The sequence below is a fragment of the Manacus candei genome, unplaced genomic scaffold (assembly GCF_025592945.1).
Source record: "Manacus candei isolate 608988 ecotype Guabito, Panama unplaced genomic scaffold, ASM2559294v1 h1tg000066l, whole genome shotgun sequence".
NCBI lineage: Eukaryota > Metazoa > Chordata > Aves > Passeriformes > Pipridae > Manacus > Manacus candei.
In genome coordinates, this window is record NW_026138114.1 from 965,174 (window position 1) to 983,118 (window position 17,945).

The window sequence follows — 17,945 nt, forward strand, 5'->3', positions numbered from 1 at the left end:
CCTGGCTTTTAAAGAGCTCTTTGACAGGACAAGGGGAAGCGGCCTCCAGCTGGGCCAGAGGAGGGGCAGGTTGGACATCAGCTGGAATTTCTTCATGGAAAGGGTGGTCAGGCCTTGGCAGGGGCTGCCCAGGGAGGTTTGGAGTGCCCAGCCCTGGAGGTGTCCCAGGAAGGCCTGGCCGTGGCACTCAGTGCTCTGGGCTGGGGGACAAGGTGGGCATCGGGCACAGGGGGGACTCGAGGACCTTGGAGGGCTTTTCCAACCCTAATGATTCCATGATTCCATGATTTGTGACCTGCTCAGCCCCCACGTCCCCCAGCAGGTCTGAATCCTGAGCTCAGAGATGTCCAGGGGAGGAGATTTTCCCCTTGATTTCCCTGGGCTTGGCTCAGACCCTAGCTGGGAGGTTGTTGAAGGAGCTGTGGGACACAGGTCAAGATCCCAGCTCCTCTTCCTGCCTTCCTTCAGAGTTTGGGGGAAGTCAGCCCTTCATTTCCCTCTGCAGACCAGCTGGTTGCATGGACTGGATGCACCTCAGGAGTTCTGGTTGATGTGACCCAACAATTATATCACAGGATCAGAACAGAGAGAGCAGATTCTCCCATTTTCCTCACCTTCCCAAACTTCCCCAATACCTCTTTCCTATTCCACTGGAGTAAAAGTGGTCAAAATGCTTCAGTTCCCAGAAACCTGCCAAGAAGGAAAGGAAGAAAGAAGGACAAAAAGCCCCCTGAGGAGCTGAGTCTTGGACTGGAGCAAAGGAATGGTGGTGGTGGGACACAGGCTGGAAAGAGAGACCAGGCTGGCTCAGCAGAACTTGCTGCAGTGGGAATTTTGGTGGCTGTTCCTAATTTCTCCCTCCTGACCAGTTCTGCATCACGGCTGGGAACGGGCAGAGCCCCTTCCCTGGAGGATCAGCCCCAGCACAACTGACTGGTGGCCAACAGGACTTCAGCCCTTCGCTGCTGCTGGAGATCCACCAGAGAACAACCTCTGGGGACCCTCGGCCAAAGCACCAAGGAGGGAAACTCTGCCCAGGGACAAAACCCTGCTGGTCTCCCTCTCCCGAAGGAAGGAGACACTTCCTTGTGCTATTCCCTTTGGAGGCACCCACAGTAGGATCTCCTCATCTCAACATCTCCAGGCAAAGACAGTGCCTTTGGTTGGAGATGACCCCAACTCAAAGTGTGACCTGGTGTCCAGTTGTGTGGGACCAAAACATGAAGAACAAGGAAGCTCAGAAGGTGACCAGCCAGGAGCAATCCCTGTGCTTTTATCCAAGAAATTTTGCCTTTGGATCTCATGAAGGTGGGTTTGTCTGGCTGTATCCCACAGTTTGTGCTTCTGAGGGATACAGGCAGAAGGCTGATGGAATCTTTCTCCTCAGGAGGGTTTGGACCAGTTGTCCAGGGAAGCTGTGGCTGCCCCATCCCTGAAAGTGTTCCAGGCCAGGGTGGAGCAACCTGGGAGAGTGGAAGGTGTCCCTGCCCATGGCAGGGGACGGCACTGGATTGATCTTTAATGTCCCTTCCAACCCAAAACACCCTGGGATTTTATGATTCAGTGGATCGGGATTTTTGGGGAACAGAATGAGGAGCAATTTAGAGGTTTAAAAATGAAATGAAGCTTCTTTCCATGAGCTCCCTAAAAAGGGAGGGCTGAGTCAGGTCCCCTCTGAACTGATTTTAGCCACAGCCTCCCCCCCCCTCCCAGATCTGTGAATTCCCTGCCCTTGGAAGGCCCCTCTCCATCTCTGCTGCGTCTGGAAGAACGGAAACGTCGCGTACTCTGAGAACCACATTTTCCATCCTGAGTTCCCACCGGTTCCTGTCTTGCTACCGGGACTCGGGGAGAGGAAGGAGAGTTTTCTGCCTGGATCCTGCAGCTCCAAGCTGTGAACCCTCCCCAGCCCCGAGGAGCACTTTGCCGAGGAGATTCCCCGAGGGAAGGACGACGCGCGACGGGTTGGAGGGAGCAGGATTTTGGGCCGAGTGCCCACCCCGGGGGTGGTGCCAGGCAGGCCCTGTGGGCAGAGGGCAAACCAGACTGAAAGGGGGGGTGCCCGGGGTGGCTGCACCCCCTCGAGGTGATGGCACTGCACCCTCCCTGCGAGCCCCCGGGAGCCTCCCGTCCTCCTCGGCCGCCTGCGCTCTCCGAGAGCTCCGAGGAATCCCGGGGTGCTTCCCAGCCCTCCCTGGCCAGCTCCCGGTGTCTCTGTGGTCCCGGGAACACCAGGGACACGTGGATCACTGAGTCCAGGGCTGGGATCCACCTTGGTGGCCCCGCTTGTTTCTCCCACATAACTTAACCTCCGGTTCCACGGAACGGGGAAACTCCACGGAAACCCTCGGCATTCCACGCGCGGCCCGATGTTCCGTCACCCACTAAATGCTCTCCGGGAACCTTTTTCCATCCTTTGGCTTCCTTTTTTTTGCTTGTTTTCCCCCTCCTCCCTTTACATCACTGTCTCTCTCTCCTCCTCCACGAGCGCCGTGGGTCTGTCGCCGTCGTAAAGGCCGGAGCCGTTGAGATATTCCTCGTCCTTGTTGTACTGCTCCGGCCCGGAGGAAGGCATGGAATTCTCGGAAATGGAGCCGTTTTTCACGTAACCTGGCAAATTCCGGTGTCCGTTGAGGGTCCCTGGGATAAGTCTCGTGTTGAGATGGAGGGCAAGCGCTCCCCTTGTGGCTACATTTGTGATGCTGGTGTGGGACACCATTGGTCCGTAACTGTAGGTTGTGCTCCCACTTCGTGCTTTCCTTTTAAAGTCAAGGGCTAAAGTCCACCTGCTCCATGACTTCTTGATTTCTGCTTGGACCTGGGGGAAAAGGCGGGGAAAAAACAAGCGTGAGAGGGAGGAGAGAGGGGCAGGAAGGAGGTGGGATCCACAGGCGGAGTTGGGCTTTGATGATCCTTGTGGGTCCCTTCCAGCTCAGGGGAGTCAGTGATTCTGTGGGATTGGAAGGAACAGCAAATTCACCTGAAATCTCCCCTTTCCACATGGAATATTTGGCGCTGGGAAGCTTGAGTGGCTGGAAACATCTGGCTGAAAATGGGGGTGAACTCTGTCCAAGAGCAAACCCAGGAGAGAATCCCCTCACATACCATGAAATCAAGGAAAAATGGGATGAACAACCTCCAGAGGCACCTGAGTGCCCAGAAATTCCTCTAGGAAGGAGTTAACTATTTTAGAATTAATCTATTACTGTAGACTGAGACTGCTTTAGACTGAATCTAAACCAGATGGCTAAAGCTGGGATGAGATGAATCCCCCTCACGGTACAGATTTTGCCTTGTTTTAATCTTCATATTTGAAGTTACATTTCCCCTTAAAATCTCCAAATTTAGGACAAACCAGCTTTATGCCAGTCCATGAAAGTCCTTTCCCATCTAGTTCCTTAGTCTGCAGCAATGGAGGGAATTAATGGAAATGAAGAAATCAGAGGATATTGCTCTGGAAATAGGAAAAAAAAAGGGTCAAAAGGCCCTGGACAATCCAAAGAGTTTTCTGGTCAGGCAGCTACTCCACCAATCCACTTTTCTTCCTGCCACAGAGCTGAACTGAAGCAGCACTAACCAGCCCTAGTGCTGGGAAATGATAAAACCCCCACATTTTGATCTCCATTAGGTACTTCCAGCAGGTCGTTTTTGGGGACATATTGGCCTGGGTGTCTCAGACCAACAAAAGTGGGGACTGAGAGACCTTGGAGTGCCAAACAGGGCTGGGGCACTCTAAGGAGTGAGGAGGTGCTGATGTTCATCCACCTGTGTGTGGAACTGTCCTAAAAGGGGGGGGGAATCCCGAGGATGTTGGTGACTTACCTCTCCATTGCAAAAACAGTATATGATGGCGACAAAAAATCCCTGAAAGGAAGAAAAACCAAGGTGTTAGTGGGGATTTGGCTGCGTGGGAGATCCTCTTTCCTGCTCTTTTCACCCCCAGGTTCCTCTGGAAGGAGCAACACTCAGCATTTGCTGTGTAAAATTGGCACAGTAGATCTGGGGGGCCTGAGGGACAGGGAGGACACGGGGTACAGGGGTGGGGTGCATTGGGAAGAGCTTCTGCAGGGCTTCTGGGATGGTGGGGGGGCCCTGGGAACACGGGGAGTTCTGCCTCGCTGAAGGTGTTTAGGAACTTCCTGGATGTAATTCCCAGTGTTTTATGTGTGGCTGATCTCCTGGAGGGTGGGAGGGAGGGTGGAAGATGGTCCCGAGGGGCCTTTGCCAGCTCTGGCTGTGACTGGAGCAGAACTGGCTGAGTGAGACCAGCGAAGGAATCCAGCTGGGAGCAAACCCCCCACACCTTTGTGTTGGCCAACACTTCCCCCAGCTCTTGCTGAGTGTTTTATCCCATCCAACAGGAACTGTGGAAGCACAGGAATGCAGGTTTGGGCTCCAACTCCCTGCCAGTTTCTCTGGACCTTCTGTCCACCCTTCATCATCCACTCTGGTCACCCATGAGCACAGGAGAGCCAAAAGTCAACCTCTCAGTGGTGACCAAACGCTGCTCTCTTGCAGAGTTGCTAATTCCTGCTGCTGTGTCTTCCACAGGACCATTCCTAAAACTAAACCTCCCTTTTTTCCAGGAACTGAGGAATCCACTCAGCACTGAAAGACAACTTGGGGCAGGAAAATGGGAAGGTAATTTAAAGCAACATCTCTGTGGATCTCCACCAGCTCATGTCTCACCTGGGTCTAAAGGGGTTTATTTTGTGGGGTAAAGTTACCTTTCAACAGGACCATTTTTTTTTGTTGGCCTTTATAAATACAAATAACATAAATATAGTGCTTTGAAAAGAGAAAATATTTTCAAATATTTTATAATCTTTATATTAGAAAAGATGATTATAATATTTATGTTATAAAATTATATCTATTCAAATACTGTCAATCACTGTGTATTGTAAAAGCAGCCCTGCTTCCAGAGGCAGCTTGCACTCCCAATTCCCCCTTCTCCCCATTGAAATCCTCGTGGTTTCCCCCCAATAATTCCCCAGTGCCAGTACCTGGAAAGAGTTGAACAGCATTTCATAGTGCATTTGAACTTGCCAAAGAATCCCTGACACGTCTGTGTATGGCATAGCCATGAAAACAATATAGTGAACTCCAAACAGAGGCATAAGGACGAGGGTAGATTTCAGCAGCTTCCTGTGGGCACAGGAAAAGAGAGGGGATTAGTGGAGGGGAGGGAACAGGAGCCCTGGTTAGGTTTGGACAGCTCCTGTGGAATTGGGGCCACCTGGAATTTCAAGCTGTTCCTTCTCTTATGGCTTGTGAGACAACCCCTGTCCTGATGGGCCACCTCAACCCCCTCCCAGGGGATGCTGCTGAAGGTGAAGGCACAGAAGGGTCTTTTCCAGCCTCAGGCTGTCTCCAGGATCATGGGTGGAGGGGGGGAAGGTGGCTGGAAAGGAATGTTTGCTGCTCTTCCAGCCCTCAGCCCTGACTGGGATCAAATCCTTGTCCAGAAAGGATGTTCTTCTTCACCTCAGCCCCTGACTGGCATCAAATCCTTGTCTAGAAAGGATGTTCTCCTTTTCCTCAGCCCCTGACTGACATCAAATCCTTGTCCCTAAGGATGTTCTCCTTTTCCTCAGTCCCTGACTGACATCAAATCCTTGTCCCTAAAGGATATTCTCCTTTTCCTCAGCCCCTGACTGGCATTAAATCCTTGTCCATAAAGGATGTTCTCCTTCATTTTGTACCTGGACATGGTCCTACACAACCTGCAGGAGGTTGAGCAGGGAGGGTTGGACTGGATGATCTCCAGAGGGCACCTCCAATCCCAATTTTCCTGCTTGTTGAGGCACACCATGGACATCCCCCCTGGGTCAGAGGCAGGGCTGGTGGAGAGGGAAGTGCATTTGGGAGCAGAGTTATTCCAGCTATCTAAGGGAAGAGGACAGTGGCCTGTGGGGTTGGAAGGTGGACACCCTCAGGAGGTGCTCTGGGCTGCAAGATCACTTGGAAAACCTCCTGCTAAAGAAGCAGCTGAATCTCAGCATGTGCTGGGGACTGGGGGGAGGCTCCACACAACCCAAGCACTTGGCTGGGTTTGCTCCTTGGGGAATCAGTGGCATTAATTGAAGGGTTAAACCCTCTGCCAAGAGTTCCAGCAGGTCACCAGGAGCAGCAATTCTTGACAGGGGCAAACATTCCCCCCAGAAAGGGCTGGTAGGGCCTCTGTCCAGCAACTGCAAACCCCCGAGGGAACAGGACACTTCCGAAGGAGAAAGCCCCATCCAAACCATGATTAACAGCAACTTTCAGCCAGGGAGAAGTAAATAAACAGATAAATCAGAGCCCTGACAGGGCAGAAAAAAAAAAAAAAATAAAAATGGAGAGGTGTTTTCCTGCCAAAATGTCCTTTCCTGCCTCCAAGGAAACAGGGGGGGGTTCGGAGGGGGAGGCAGCGGCAGCGAGCTCATGGTTTGCAGCCCCCATCACTCTGCTCTCCCCCCTTTCCATGGGTCATGTTGGTCAGTCCTGGATGTTCTGGGAAGCCCTGGGAGCTCTCAAGCACCAGAGGCGTCTCAGCAATCTGTTTGTTCCGTCTGGTTTTGACCACGCTGCAAATAACCCGAATTATCAGGAGAGAAGAGCTGGCGGAACACGGGAAAACACAACACAACAAACAAGGGAAGGCCAGCAAAGAGGCAGGAATGTCTTGGTCATCTCAGCAAAGGCACCAAACACCCGCTGAAGGGCAGATTTAACAGGCAGACCAAATTTCACAAAGCACAGGAGGGAAATAAATGGAAATGAGGCAACGGATACACGTTTTAGGGGCTTCAACAACATAAAAAAGGCTTTAATTTCTGCACTCTTGGCTCAAGAGCAGCACAGTCACTTCTACACCGGCTGAAGAGCTTGAATTCCTCTCTAACCTACGAGGCAGGTCCTCCAGGTAGGGCTGGAAGGGCTGAGGAGATGTTTAAACTGTTGGCTCGTTCTGCAGCACCAGACTTGGGAGACAAAATCCTCCCCACCCTGTTTGAGGTGGCTGCAGCCCCCAGGAACTGCTCACCCCGGGCTTCCTCTGAAGCCAGGGGGGCGAAATGAGGGCTTTGTCCTCGCCCCAAAAGGTACAGCTGACACAGGTTACTCTTGTAGGGAACCATGGATGGAACTGCCTTTGCCAGTGTGGATTCCAAACCAAGTTTGACAGCAGTACAGATGGTTGGCCAGGCTGATATGCTCCTACCACCTTCTAAAATTTAACTTTACAGCTACACTTTTCCTCAATTAAAGGTGTAGCCAGAGGTTGGATGGCCACATGTACACCACAGAATCAGTCTGTGGAGGTGACAGAATTACCCTCACAAAATATTCCAGTCTTTTTTTGTTCACAGCGTGCGAGATGAGAGTTTTCCCAACAAGCTCGGGGAAAAATAATGCATCAAGACTCTAAGAACATCACAGAAAATGTTAATACATGATCTTTTTCTTTTATTTATTTGAGAGGTGACCAAAAAAAATCAACCCCCCATTTGGCGTTTCACTGGTGGCTAAATAAAGTCTTGACACTAAAAATGCATCTTTAGCAAAAAAAAAAGGAAAAATATAATAAATCCTCTGAAAATGTCAGCAAAACCACTAAATCTGATCGAGGGATTGCATTCTGCAAAAACTCCTGAGAAATATCAGCCACAAATCTGAATTATAACCCCCAGTTGCTGAACCACAGTAACTGCACAGGGAAGCAGACAGAGGGTGTGTGCAAAGGGGAAACAGGGAAAATTAATTTACTTAAAGGAAAATTAGTTTACTTAAAGGAAAATTAGTTTTCTTAAAGGAAAATTAGTTTTCTTAAAGGAAAATTAGTTTTCTTAAAGGAAAATACGGACAATCAACTCTAAAATTCACATTCCTCTTACACTGTATGGCCAGATCCCACTTTTTTCCCCCCAGGGAAACAAGATTGGCAAATGTCAGTAGTGTCAGTTAATTAGTTAATTAGTTAATTAATCCACTTCTAGCATGGGTTTTGCAGTGGAGAGGCCCCAGGACCCACCTGTACTGTTGTCTCGAGTCGCACCTCCCCGCGTTCGTCTCCCGTAGTTTGGTGGCGAGGACTCTGATAATATTGATAAAAAGAATAAAATTTACCTGCAAGGACAAAAAAAAAAAAGAAAACAACAACAGAGAAAGGAGAGCTGTTAAAAAACACACATCCAGGTGGTGGCAGAGGCATTTAGTTGGTTCATTCCCCCCGGGGGAGTCAAGGCAGTGGCTGTGGAGGAAGCTCCTCCTGCGGAAGGGATGAGCTTCCCGGGAATGACCTGTTTGGTGGGATTTTATCAGGGTTTACCCCTGGGAGAGAGAAAGGAAGGGCTTTCTCTGACAAGGGGAGGACACCTCACATGGAAAAGCCCCAAATCTGAGCCAGCCAGCCCAGCAGGCACCTGGAAACTGGGCAATTCCTGGGAAAAGACCCAAATGAAGTTATAATTTTCTCTCGCAGCCCGGCTGAGATTCAAACCTTCCCAGGACACCAGGAGCATTAGTAGGATGCCTTTCCATGTTTCCATGTGGAAAATGAAAGGAGAACAAGCCAAAGGCACTGTGATGGAGACACAGAGTGGACCTGAGTGGAGGTGACAGATCAAGAGCAATGGGACTGTCAAACCTCTGCTGGGCTTCACCCCCGGCTCTTCCCTGGAGAGGGGCTGGGTGTGGGTCACACCAGGACAGCCAGGGAGGAATATCTGCTTCTGATACTGGGAGACACACCTGTGACCCCAGCTCGTGGTTAACTGCCCAACCAAGCCGATCCAGATGGTCACACCTTGGAATAGCTGCTCAGGGAAGTGGTGGGATCCCCGTCCCCGGAGGGATTTAAGAGCCCTGTGGATGTGGCACTTGGGGACGTGCTCAGTGGTGGCCTTGGCAGTGCTGGGAATGGTTGGGCTCAACCTCAGAGAACTTCTCCAGCCTTGATGACCCTGTGAATCCAACCTTGCCCTCCAGGCACATGCTCCTGGTGGCTCACATGGCAAAATTGAATGGCAAAACATCTCCTGGCTCCTTAAAGGAGACGAAAACCAGGTTGACACTCCAGAGATTTTCGGGTTTTTGGAGCTCTTCAGGGGCTGGTTGCCCTGGATTCCACCTACAGCTGGCCCAGCCAACCCCCTTCATGGCACTGATGCAGCCCCACTGTGGGACTGCACCAGGCACATCCGTGTTCCCGGGCCTGGGAATTCCTCTGGAAGCTCCCAGCAGTCATTTGACCTCCCAGATGCCCCCGGAGCAGCGTTTCAAGGAACCAAACAACCACACAGGCTTGGAATTTCGTGCCAGGAGGGACCATCTGTCACCCTGTGGTTTGATCTCTGGCACAGCCCAGCCCAGGAGACCTCTCTGTTTTCAGAGCAGATCTGGCTCTCCCGGGGTTTCCATGACAGAGATCCCACCACAACCCTTGGGAAGTCGTTCCAATGGATAATTATCCTCGCTGTTACAAGGAGTTCCCTGAGCTGCTGAACGAGCAGGGCCTGGTTTTGCCACGGCTTTGTCTCCTGGGGTTGGATTCCTTCGCCTTTAACGAGGTGTAAGTTCACTTTTGACGAGTTCCCCTCTGGAAAAGAGGGAGGAAGCTCCTGCCACACCCTTTCCCTTGAAGGGCCACCAGGAAAATTTCTCTCCTGTATCTGTTTGACCATTTTGTGGGAATTTAACACCCAGAGTTCCCTTTGGTTGGGATTTAGTGCCTGGCACGGGAGTTGTGAGGGAGGGATGGACAGACCTCCAGGCAGAGCCTGGGAGCAGATAATTCCTTTCCATTGGAAACCAATCCCAAAGGGAATAAAACCTCCAGCAGGATTTATTTCTCATATGAGTGTTTTTGGCTTCAAAGGCTCCAAAGTGAGATCTTGTTCTGGCTAAATCAAAGATGTCCAAACTCACCACAATTAGAAGGGAAACTCCCCTGATTTCCTGAACTGTGCTAAATCTTAAAAGAAATCCAGGGAGCGGAATAACATCAAAGTCAGGAGAGGAGAGAAGGATTTTAAGCCCCTCTACCTCCAAATTCTCTGCAAGTACATCCAGAAAATGCACAACTTAGTGCAGCAACATCTGAGCAGCCAGTGAGGGAATGGAGAAAGCAGCCAAGTGAACAATGTGAACCCACAGAAGTTAACCAGAAACAAGCCACAGAATCTGTTTGCAGGATCAATGGCTGCCTTTGCAAACAGCCTCCTGCAGCAGCAGCGTTTGCACAGGGCTCAGCCTCAACGGGGCTCTTTCTGCTCTGCTAATTGGGCTTTACATGAAATGCGAGGGGGTTGCTGGAATTCAGCCCCTGGAACCACCTGAACTTGCTTCTCCATCCCACTGTTTCATTCCTGGTGACCACGTTGTGGGCTGGGGGGGGGGATCCTTTTCTTCCAAGGTGCAGAAGGAATTGGGGAGAATTTCCAGCAGAGGGGAGAAATTGAGCCCCACCCCCCAAAGCCCCAAACACCTCACTCACCTCAATTCCAGGGGAATTAAGGAAATCTGGGAAAGCAGGTTCTCCACCCCGTTGGGACGCTGCTCAGGCAAACACAAAACCACCCCTGGATTCCCCTTGTGTGGATAATCTCATTTTATAACGAGCTCTCCGGCTTTGGAGAGCTCAGCCCTGGGGCTGGAGAACATCCCCGCATCCTTTCTGTCCCCTCTGGCTCCTGGGAGGGGTTGGAATAACCCCCCCATCAGTGATTAAGGTGTCCCATCACAGCTGGGATGGTTTAACTTCCCTCCCCACCTCGGAGGCTTCCCAAGCTTTTCATCAGCTCAGCAAGATGAGTCTGGAACAATTTGATGACACTGAAACACTCCTGGAGAAAAGATTTGCTCCAGCTCCAGACCCCAGATCCCAGTTCTTCCCACTGGTGGTCAGAATGACCCCTGAGAGCTCCCAGTATGGTATGGGTTGGAAATACTGGTTTGCATGTTGGATTTTAGGGTCAGAAAGGTGGGATTTTTCTCTCCTGAGCAAAACTTGAAGTCTCTCAAAGCCCTGTGCTGTCAAACTGTCAAACTTCCAGGCAGGTCAAAAAATAAGGCCCTTAAACTGGATATATAAAGACCCCACATTACTAAGGGTAGATTGTTATTAATTATTGGAGTAGGGAATCCTGGCTCAGCTCTTCCCATCCCACCACAGGCACTGCCTCTCCTGCCAGGAGTGGGTACTCACCACGATAGCTGCCAGGATGGGCACCTGAATAATCCATTTTAAATTGCCAGCACTCAAGTCCCAACACCTGAGGAGAGATGGATGTTCCGTCAGGAAATCAGAGGGGATGGAGGGCAACGGATCCAGTGTCTCCTGGGATAAATCCCCCCTGGCAGGGTGGCTTCCTCCAGAGCCTGGTGTGGTGGAAGGACCTTGGTGGGTTTGGAATGGCCCTTCTCCTGCCCCAAAGCCATGGCAGGGGTGGTTTGTGCTCTCCCTTCCTTTCCACGGTCAGGAAGACCTGCCCCCTCCAGGCAGGAACCAATCCTTTTCCACTTCTTCTTCACCTCCTTACCAGGAAAAAACCTGGAGTAATCCAGCTTTCCTGGCTCATGACTTAGGAACATGGAATCCCAGAATGGTTTGGGTTGGAAGGGATGTTAAAGATCATTGAGTTCCACCCCCTGCCATGGGCAGGGACACCTTCCACTAGCCCAGGTTGCTCCAACCTGGCCTTGGACACTTCCAGGGATCCAGGGGCAGCCACAGCTTCTCTGGGAATCCTGTGCCAGGGCTTTCCCACCCTCCCAGTCAGGAATTCCTCCTTAAACTCTAATCTAAACATACTCTGTGTCTTTGAAGCCACTCCCCCTTGTCCTGCCACTACAGTTCCTGATGAAGTTCCTCTCCAGCTTCCTTGTAGGCCCCTTGGGGTCCTGGGTCCCTGCTGTGTCCCTGCTCCTGGCAGGGGGCTTGGACTGGATGCCCTTTAAAGATCCCTTCCAACCCCAACCACCACCCTCTGATAACCCCTTGGAATGATTCCATGCACTTCAGCAGCTCTGCTAACCCATCCTTCCAAACCTGGAGCTGAAATCCCCTTTGGAAAGCAGTGTATTCCCAGGCAAAGCCATTTGGGATGTTTCCTGGGGACCCCCACGCTCCTGGGGGCAGATGGTGGGCAGATGGAACCTGCTGTGTGGTCAGACCTGGGCTTTAGGGGGGAAAAGGCTGGGTTGGATGGGGCCTGGGGTAGTGGGAGGTGTCCCTGCCCATGGCAGGGGGTGGAACTGGATGAGCTTTAAGGTCCCTCCCAACCCAAACATTCTGGGATTCTGGGATCCACATGTCCTGTGTGGAGGAGTTCCACCTTCACCCCCTCCCCAGCACCAAACCTCCTCTGGCCGTGCTGAACCTGCCGTGTCCCAAATCCCTTCCTGTTCATTTAGGACTTCGAAGACCTTGTCCCTGCCTAGCTGGGAAATGATCCCTCTTATCCCCCGGGATAACAGCTGCAGGTGTTCCCATTCCATGGCAAATCGCAGAGAACCAAGGGAAAGTCAGGAACCCTCATCCTTCCTTGCCATAACAACCCCCCCACACCCCTCCCTCAAGAGTTCCATAACTCCATAGCTGACTTCTGGCTTTGCCTGGTTCCTTTTTCCCTTGGAATTCGCCCACAAGCCCCACAGAAGCTTCACAAGTGAAAGGAAGAGCAGAAAACCCAGCAGGACTTACTCTGTGTCGGCGAGAGTGGCTCTCACGCTGGCCCACGCTGTGACAAATACAGCTGGGAGGCCTGCAAGGAACACAGGGCAGGGGTCAGAAGGGGCATTTGACTCCAAAAATCCGGGTGGAGGGGGGTAGAGGAAGGGCACAGGAGCAGTTTTCCAACATTCAGGCTGGGAAAGGCTCATCTCTCACATCTAAGATCTGATCTGGTTCAGTTTTGGGCCCCTCAAGATGAGAAGGACAATCTGCCAAGGGGGTGTCTGGTGTGAGAAGGAAGAGTTTGGGAATTCTGTGTCTTATCCTCACTGTCTTCTGTAGCCAGGGAAGATGCCTTGGAAGTGGGAATGGTGCAGAGAGTGGACTAAATAAGGTCTGGTGTGAGATGAGGGGTCAACACTGAGGAACATCCTCAGTTTTGGATCCCTCATGTCAAGAAGGACATGGAGGGGCTGGAGTGTGTACAGGGAAGGGAATGGAGCTGGGAAGGGGCTGGAGCAGCTGAGGGAGCTGGGGGGGCTCAGCCTGGGGAAAAGGAGGCTCAGGGGGGACCTTCTGGCTCTGCAAGTCCCTGACAGGAGGGGGGAGAAGGGTGAAATCAGTCTCTGCTCCCAGGGAACAAGGGACAGGAGGAGAGGGAACGGCCTCAGGCTGTGCCAGGGGAGGTTTGGGCTGGATATTGGGAAAATTCCTCCTGGAAAGGGCTGTGGAGCCCTGGCACAGCTGCCCAGGGGGAGTCCCTATCCCTGGAGGGTTTAAAAGCCCTGTGGATGTGGCACTTGGGGACATGGTCAGTGGTGGCCTTGGCAGTGCTGGGGATGGTTGGACTGGATGGTCTTAAAGGTCCTTTCCAAGCTAAACGATTCTGTGGTTCCTTGATCTCCATCCCAGCCCTCTCCTGTAGCCCACATGGTGAACAGCCAGTGGCAGGGGAAGATTTCTGGAAGGTAAATGCCATGGTTTGGACACGTCCACCTCACTGAACCCTCCTGCCTTGCAAAACACGACACTTTGCTTTTCCAGCCTGCTGGCCAGGAGTGATCCAGGCTGAACCTGCCTCCTGATGGATGTTTGGGAGAGAAACAGCTGCTCTGGGCCTGAAATGGGTCATGGATTTGACAGGATAAATCCTCAGGTCCTCCTGTGTTTTTCCTCTGTCACTGCTTTCCAGACACACGGCCTGCAGTGCCTGAAGGAGGGACTGAGACCTGTTTTGTCCCACTCATTCCACTGGAAGCAGAGAATTCTCCTATGGACACAGGCTGGGAGAGCTGGGGGGGTTCCCCTGGAGAAGAGAAGGCTCCAGGGAGAGCTGAGAGCCCCTGGCAGGGCCTAAAGGGGCTCCAGGAGAGCTGGAGAGGGACTGGGGACAAGGCATGGAGGGACAGGACACAGGGAATGGCTTCAAACTGAAGGAGGATAAATTTAGATGGGATATTGGGAAGGAATCATTGGCTGTAAGGGTGGGGAGGGCTGGAATTGAATTCCCAGAGAAACTGTGGCTACCCCTGGATCCCTGGAAGTGTCCAAGGCCAGGTTGGAGCACCCTGGGCTAGTGGAAGGTGTCCCTGCCCATGGCAGGGAGTGGGAACTCAATGATCTTTAAGGTCTCATCCAACCCAAACCATTCTGGGATTCTATGATCCCAATGGCTTTGTGCAGCACCCCTTTCCCAAGGCATTTTCTTCCTTCCTTCCCAGCAGTGAGAGGGGGATCTGGAGTCAGGCTCAGCCCATTTCTCCCAGCTCAGGGCTGGATGGGTGAGAAGCTCTGTTAAGTGTGGCAGACTTGCTGCCTGAAGCCCAGAAATGCTCAAATTTAGGGCAACGCTCCCAAAATGCTGCAGCCAAAGGTTTGCTCCCAAATGAACCACCCTCAGTTCAGCACAGCTACACTGGGGCATCATCCTCCTCGAGAAAAAAAATCCCCCAATATCCAAATGCAATCTTCTATTTATTTTTATAGGGTCCAGTTATTTGTACAACTGAGTCCCCTACTGGCTTCCCTTAAAAGGCAGGATCGAATCCACAGTAGCTTCCACAAATCGGGAAGAACAGGCCCTTTCAGGTGCAAAAAAAAAAAAAAAAAAATAAAATATTAAAAAATAAATAAAGGCGACATTTATCACCGGGGACTGTAAATATGCTGTTCACAGCCTAAGCTCCTTGGGGCTGGGCAGGAATAAGGCCAGGCTTAACTTTCAGCATGCACTTAAGTCTCATTAGGGTGCTTAAAGGCTTTCCTGACCACGGGCGCTTTCCTGGGCCGGGGGTGGAGCAGGGGATGTCTGTCTGCTCCTCGTGGGGACAACGGGGGCCTTCTCTGGGCTGGCACCTCCAAAGGCAGCAGTAATATAAGAAAGCATAAATAATTAAACACAGGGCCCCACTCAGGCCCAGCTCTGCCTACAAAGCCACATTTATAAGGAATGCACCCTGCTCGGCAATCCCTGGGATTGGGGGCACTGCAGGGAAAATACCTGACCCCTGCACTGGGAATGTGGGGAGCTGAGGGCTTGGGGAGGTGAGGATTTCATGGAACAGGCACCATCTCTTTCCTCCTCACTCTTATTCACCTATAGATGAAAAATAGGTGCACAGTCCAGACTGAGCTACCAGAGACTTAAATGTGTTTAATTTTGCTGATATTCCCATTTATATTGATGGGAAAGTGCTCATATTGAGAGGCTGTCTGGGATATATTGGATATTCTCCCTGTATACTGAAGTTTGATGTTTGAAAGATGGATTGTTTCAGAGATTTGTGTGTATTTGACATGAATTTGTTCCCCTCAAACCTGTCCTGCCCTTCGCAGGAGACACTGTTCCCATTCCCACTAATCCTGTGCTGTGTTTGAGGGTCCAGGCAGTAACAAAATACCCAGGAGAGAAGAGTTACCCCTAAAAAATCCCCCTGTGTGCATTTATTGTGCTGCTGCCTCGCCCTGTGCAGGCAACTTAGGAAAAGGATCCTGGAGATTTTCTGCAAAGCCCATGGAGTGAATTCCTGGCACCCGGTTTATTGCTACATTTGTCTTTCTGTGTCCCTTCCATCGTTCTTTTTTTTTTGCACTTTTGAAGTGTAAATGTCCTTAAATTTACAGGAAGTGGCTGGAATCCTCTCCCTCCCTTTCCTCTGCCTCGTGTTTTGTTTCTTGGTCGGTGTGACATGGAACAGTTGGGCTGGCAGGTAATTCCTAGTTCAGCCTTTCCCTTCCCCTGACAAGCGAAACTTTCAATGGGAAAAGTCATGGAATCACAGAATTGGTGAGGCTGGAAAAGCCCTCCAAGATCACGGAGTTCAATGATTTCCCAGATCTGCCAAGGCCACCGCTGACCATGTCCCCAAGTGCCACATCCACAGGGCTTGGAAATCCCTCCAGGGATGGGGATTCCACATCCCTGTGCCAGGGCTGGGCAGCCCTTCCCAGGAGGAATTTTCCCTAAAATCCAACCTGATCTTCCCCTGGCACAGCCTGAGGCCGTTTCCTCTCCTCCTGTCCCTTGTTCCCTGGGAGCAGAGACTGATTCCACCCTTCTCCCCCCTCCTGTCAGGGATTTGCAGAGCCAGAAGGTCCACCCTGAGCCTCCTTTTATCCAGGTTGAGCCCCCCCAGCTCCCTCAGCTTCTCCTCATCACACTTGTGCTCCAGAAGGAGCAAAAACCTTGCCTCCAACATCTCCTCTGTTTCCAGAGGGTCATGACTGACCTCTTGGTGTCTCCACTTGAAATTCCTGGTGTGTGATGCCCCAAGACTGACAATCCCTCCTGCTGAGCACTCACAGTTCCCACTGATGGGACAACCATTAAAAGTCAGGCCTGAGGTCCTCAGAGATCCCCACAAACAGCAGGAGAGCCAAGAGGCTGCGGCTCAGGAGAGTCATCCATGGATAAATCCATCTGGCCGAGCCACCAGAGAAAGGAGTGTCCAAAAATCCTGTGATCTCCTGGGGGCTGTGAGTGCAGAGAGAGGCAGGGATGGATGGAGGGAGGGATGGGGGGATGGAGGGAGGGATGGAGGGATGGAGGGTTACATAGATGGATGGAGGGATGGATGGATGGAAGGGTGGGTGGATGGGTGGATGGATGAATGCATGCATGCATGAATGGATGCATGGATGGGTGGAATAAGAGAGGGATGGACGGATGGATGGAGGGTTGCATGGATGGACAGGTAGATGGATGGATGGATAGGTGGGTGAACAGGTGGATGGATGGATGGGTGGATAGGTGGGTAGGTGGGTGGATGGGTCAATGGATGGGTGGATGGATGGATGGATGGATGGATGGATAGGTGAGTGGATGGATAGGTGGGTGGATGGGTGGATGAACGGGTGGGTGGATGAACGGATGGATGGATGGGTGGGTGGATGGGTCAATGGATGGGTGGATGGATGGACGGACAGATGGATGGGTGGATGAATGGGTGGGTGGATAGATGGGTGGATGGGTGGATCGGTCAATGGATGGGTGGATGGAAGAACGGATGGGTGGATGGATGGACGGATGGATGGATGGGTGGATGGATGGTGGATGGATGGATGGATGGATGGATGCATGGGTGGATGGATGGTTGGGTGGATTAACGGATGGATGGATGGATGGATGGATGGATGGATGGATGGATGAATGGGTGGATAGTGGATGGATGGATAGGTGGATGGAAGAATGGGTGGATGGATGCATGGATGGATGGAGGGATGGATGAATGGGTGGATGGATGCATGGATGGATGGAGGGATGGATGAATGGAGGGATGGATGAATGGATGGGTGGATGGATGGATGGGTGTGGGATGGGTGGATGGATGGGTGTGGGATGGGTGGATGATGGGTGTGGGATGGGTGGATGGATGGGTGTGGGATGGGTGGATGGATGGGTGGATGGATGGGTGGATGGATGGGTGGATGGATGGGTGTGGGATGGGTGGATGGATGGGTAGTTGGATGGGTGGATGATGGGTGGATGGATGGGTGGATGGATGGGTGTGGGATGGGTGGATGATGGGTGTGGGATGGGTGGATGGATGGGTGGATGGATGGGTGGGATGGGTGGATGATGGGTGTGGGATGGGTGCAGTGAGGGCAGTCCCCCCCAGCCCAGCCCGGTGTGACGGTGCCGGCGGTGCCGTGAGTGCCGTGCCCAGCCTCCACATTGCATGCGCTGTGCGTTCCGGTGCCACACACAGTGTGTACAATGCAGCTGCTGGACAGGCAGCTTCTCCCCAGCCCCTGCTCTCCTCTGGGCCTTTCCCCGTGTCCGTGTCTCCTG

General features: G+C 52.1%; 1 protein-coding gene across 1 annotated transcript in view; it reads right to left on the minus strand.

Annotated features, from left to right (window-relative positions):
• Positions 1 to 562: 562 nt before the first annotated feature.
• The window catches only part of PTH1R (parathyroid hormone 1 receptor), a 48,125-nt gene continuing 30,742 nt past the window's right edge, over positions 563 to 17,945 (minus strand). The window contains exons 7-12 of the mRNA XM_051806152.1: positions 12,686 to 12,746; positions 11,189 to 11,255; positions 8,015 to 8,109; positions 5,007 to 5,148; positions 3,823 to 3,864; positions 563 to 2,818 (exon numbers count right to left, since the gene is read on the minus strand). Of these exons, the coding sequence (XP_051662112.1) occupies positions 2,456 to 2,818; positions 3,823 to 3,864; positions 5,007 to 5,148; positions 8,015 to 8,109; positions 11,189 to 11,255; positions 12,686 to 12,746 (770 nt within the window). The 3' untranslated portion in view covers positions 563 to 2,455. The remainder of the gene's footprint in view (positions 2,819 to 3,822; positions 3,865 to 5,006; positions 5,149 to 8,014; positions 8,110 to 11,188; positions 11,256 to 12,685; positions 12,747 to 17,945) is intronic.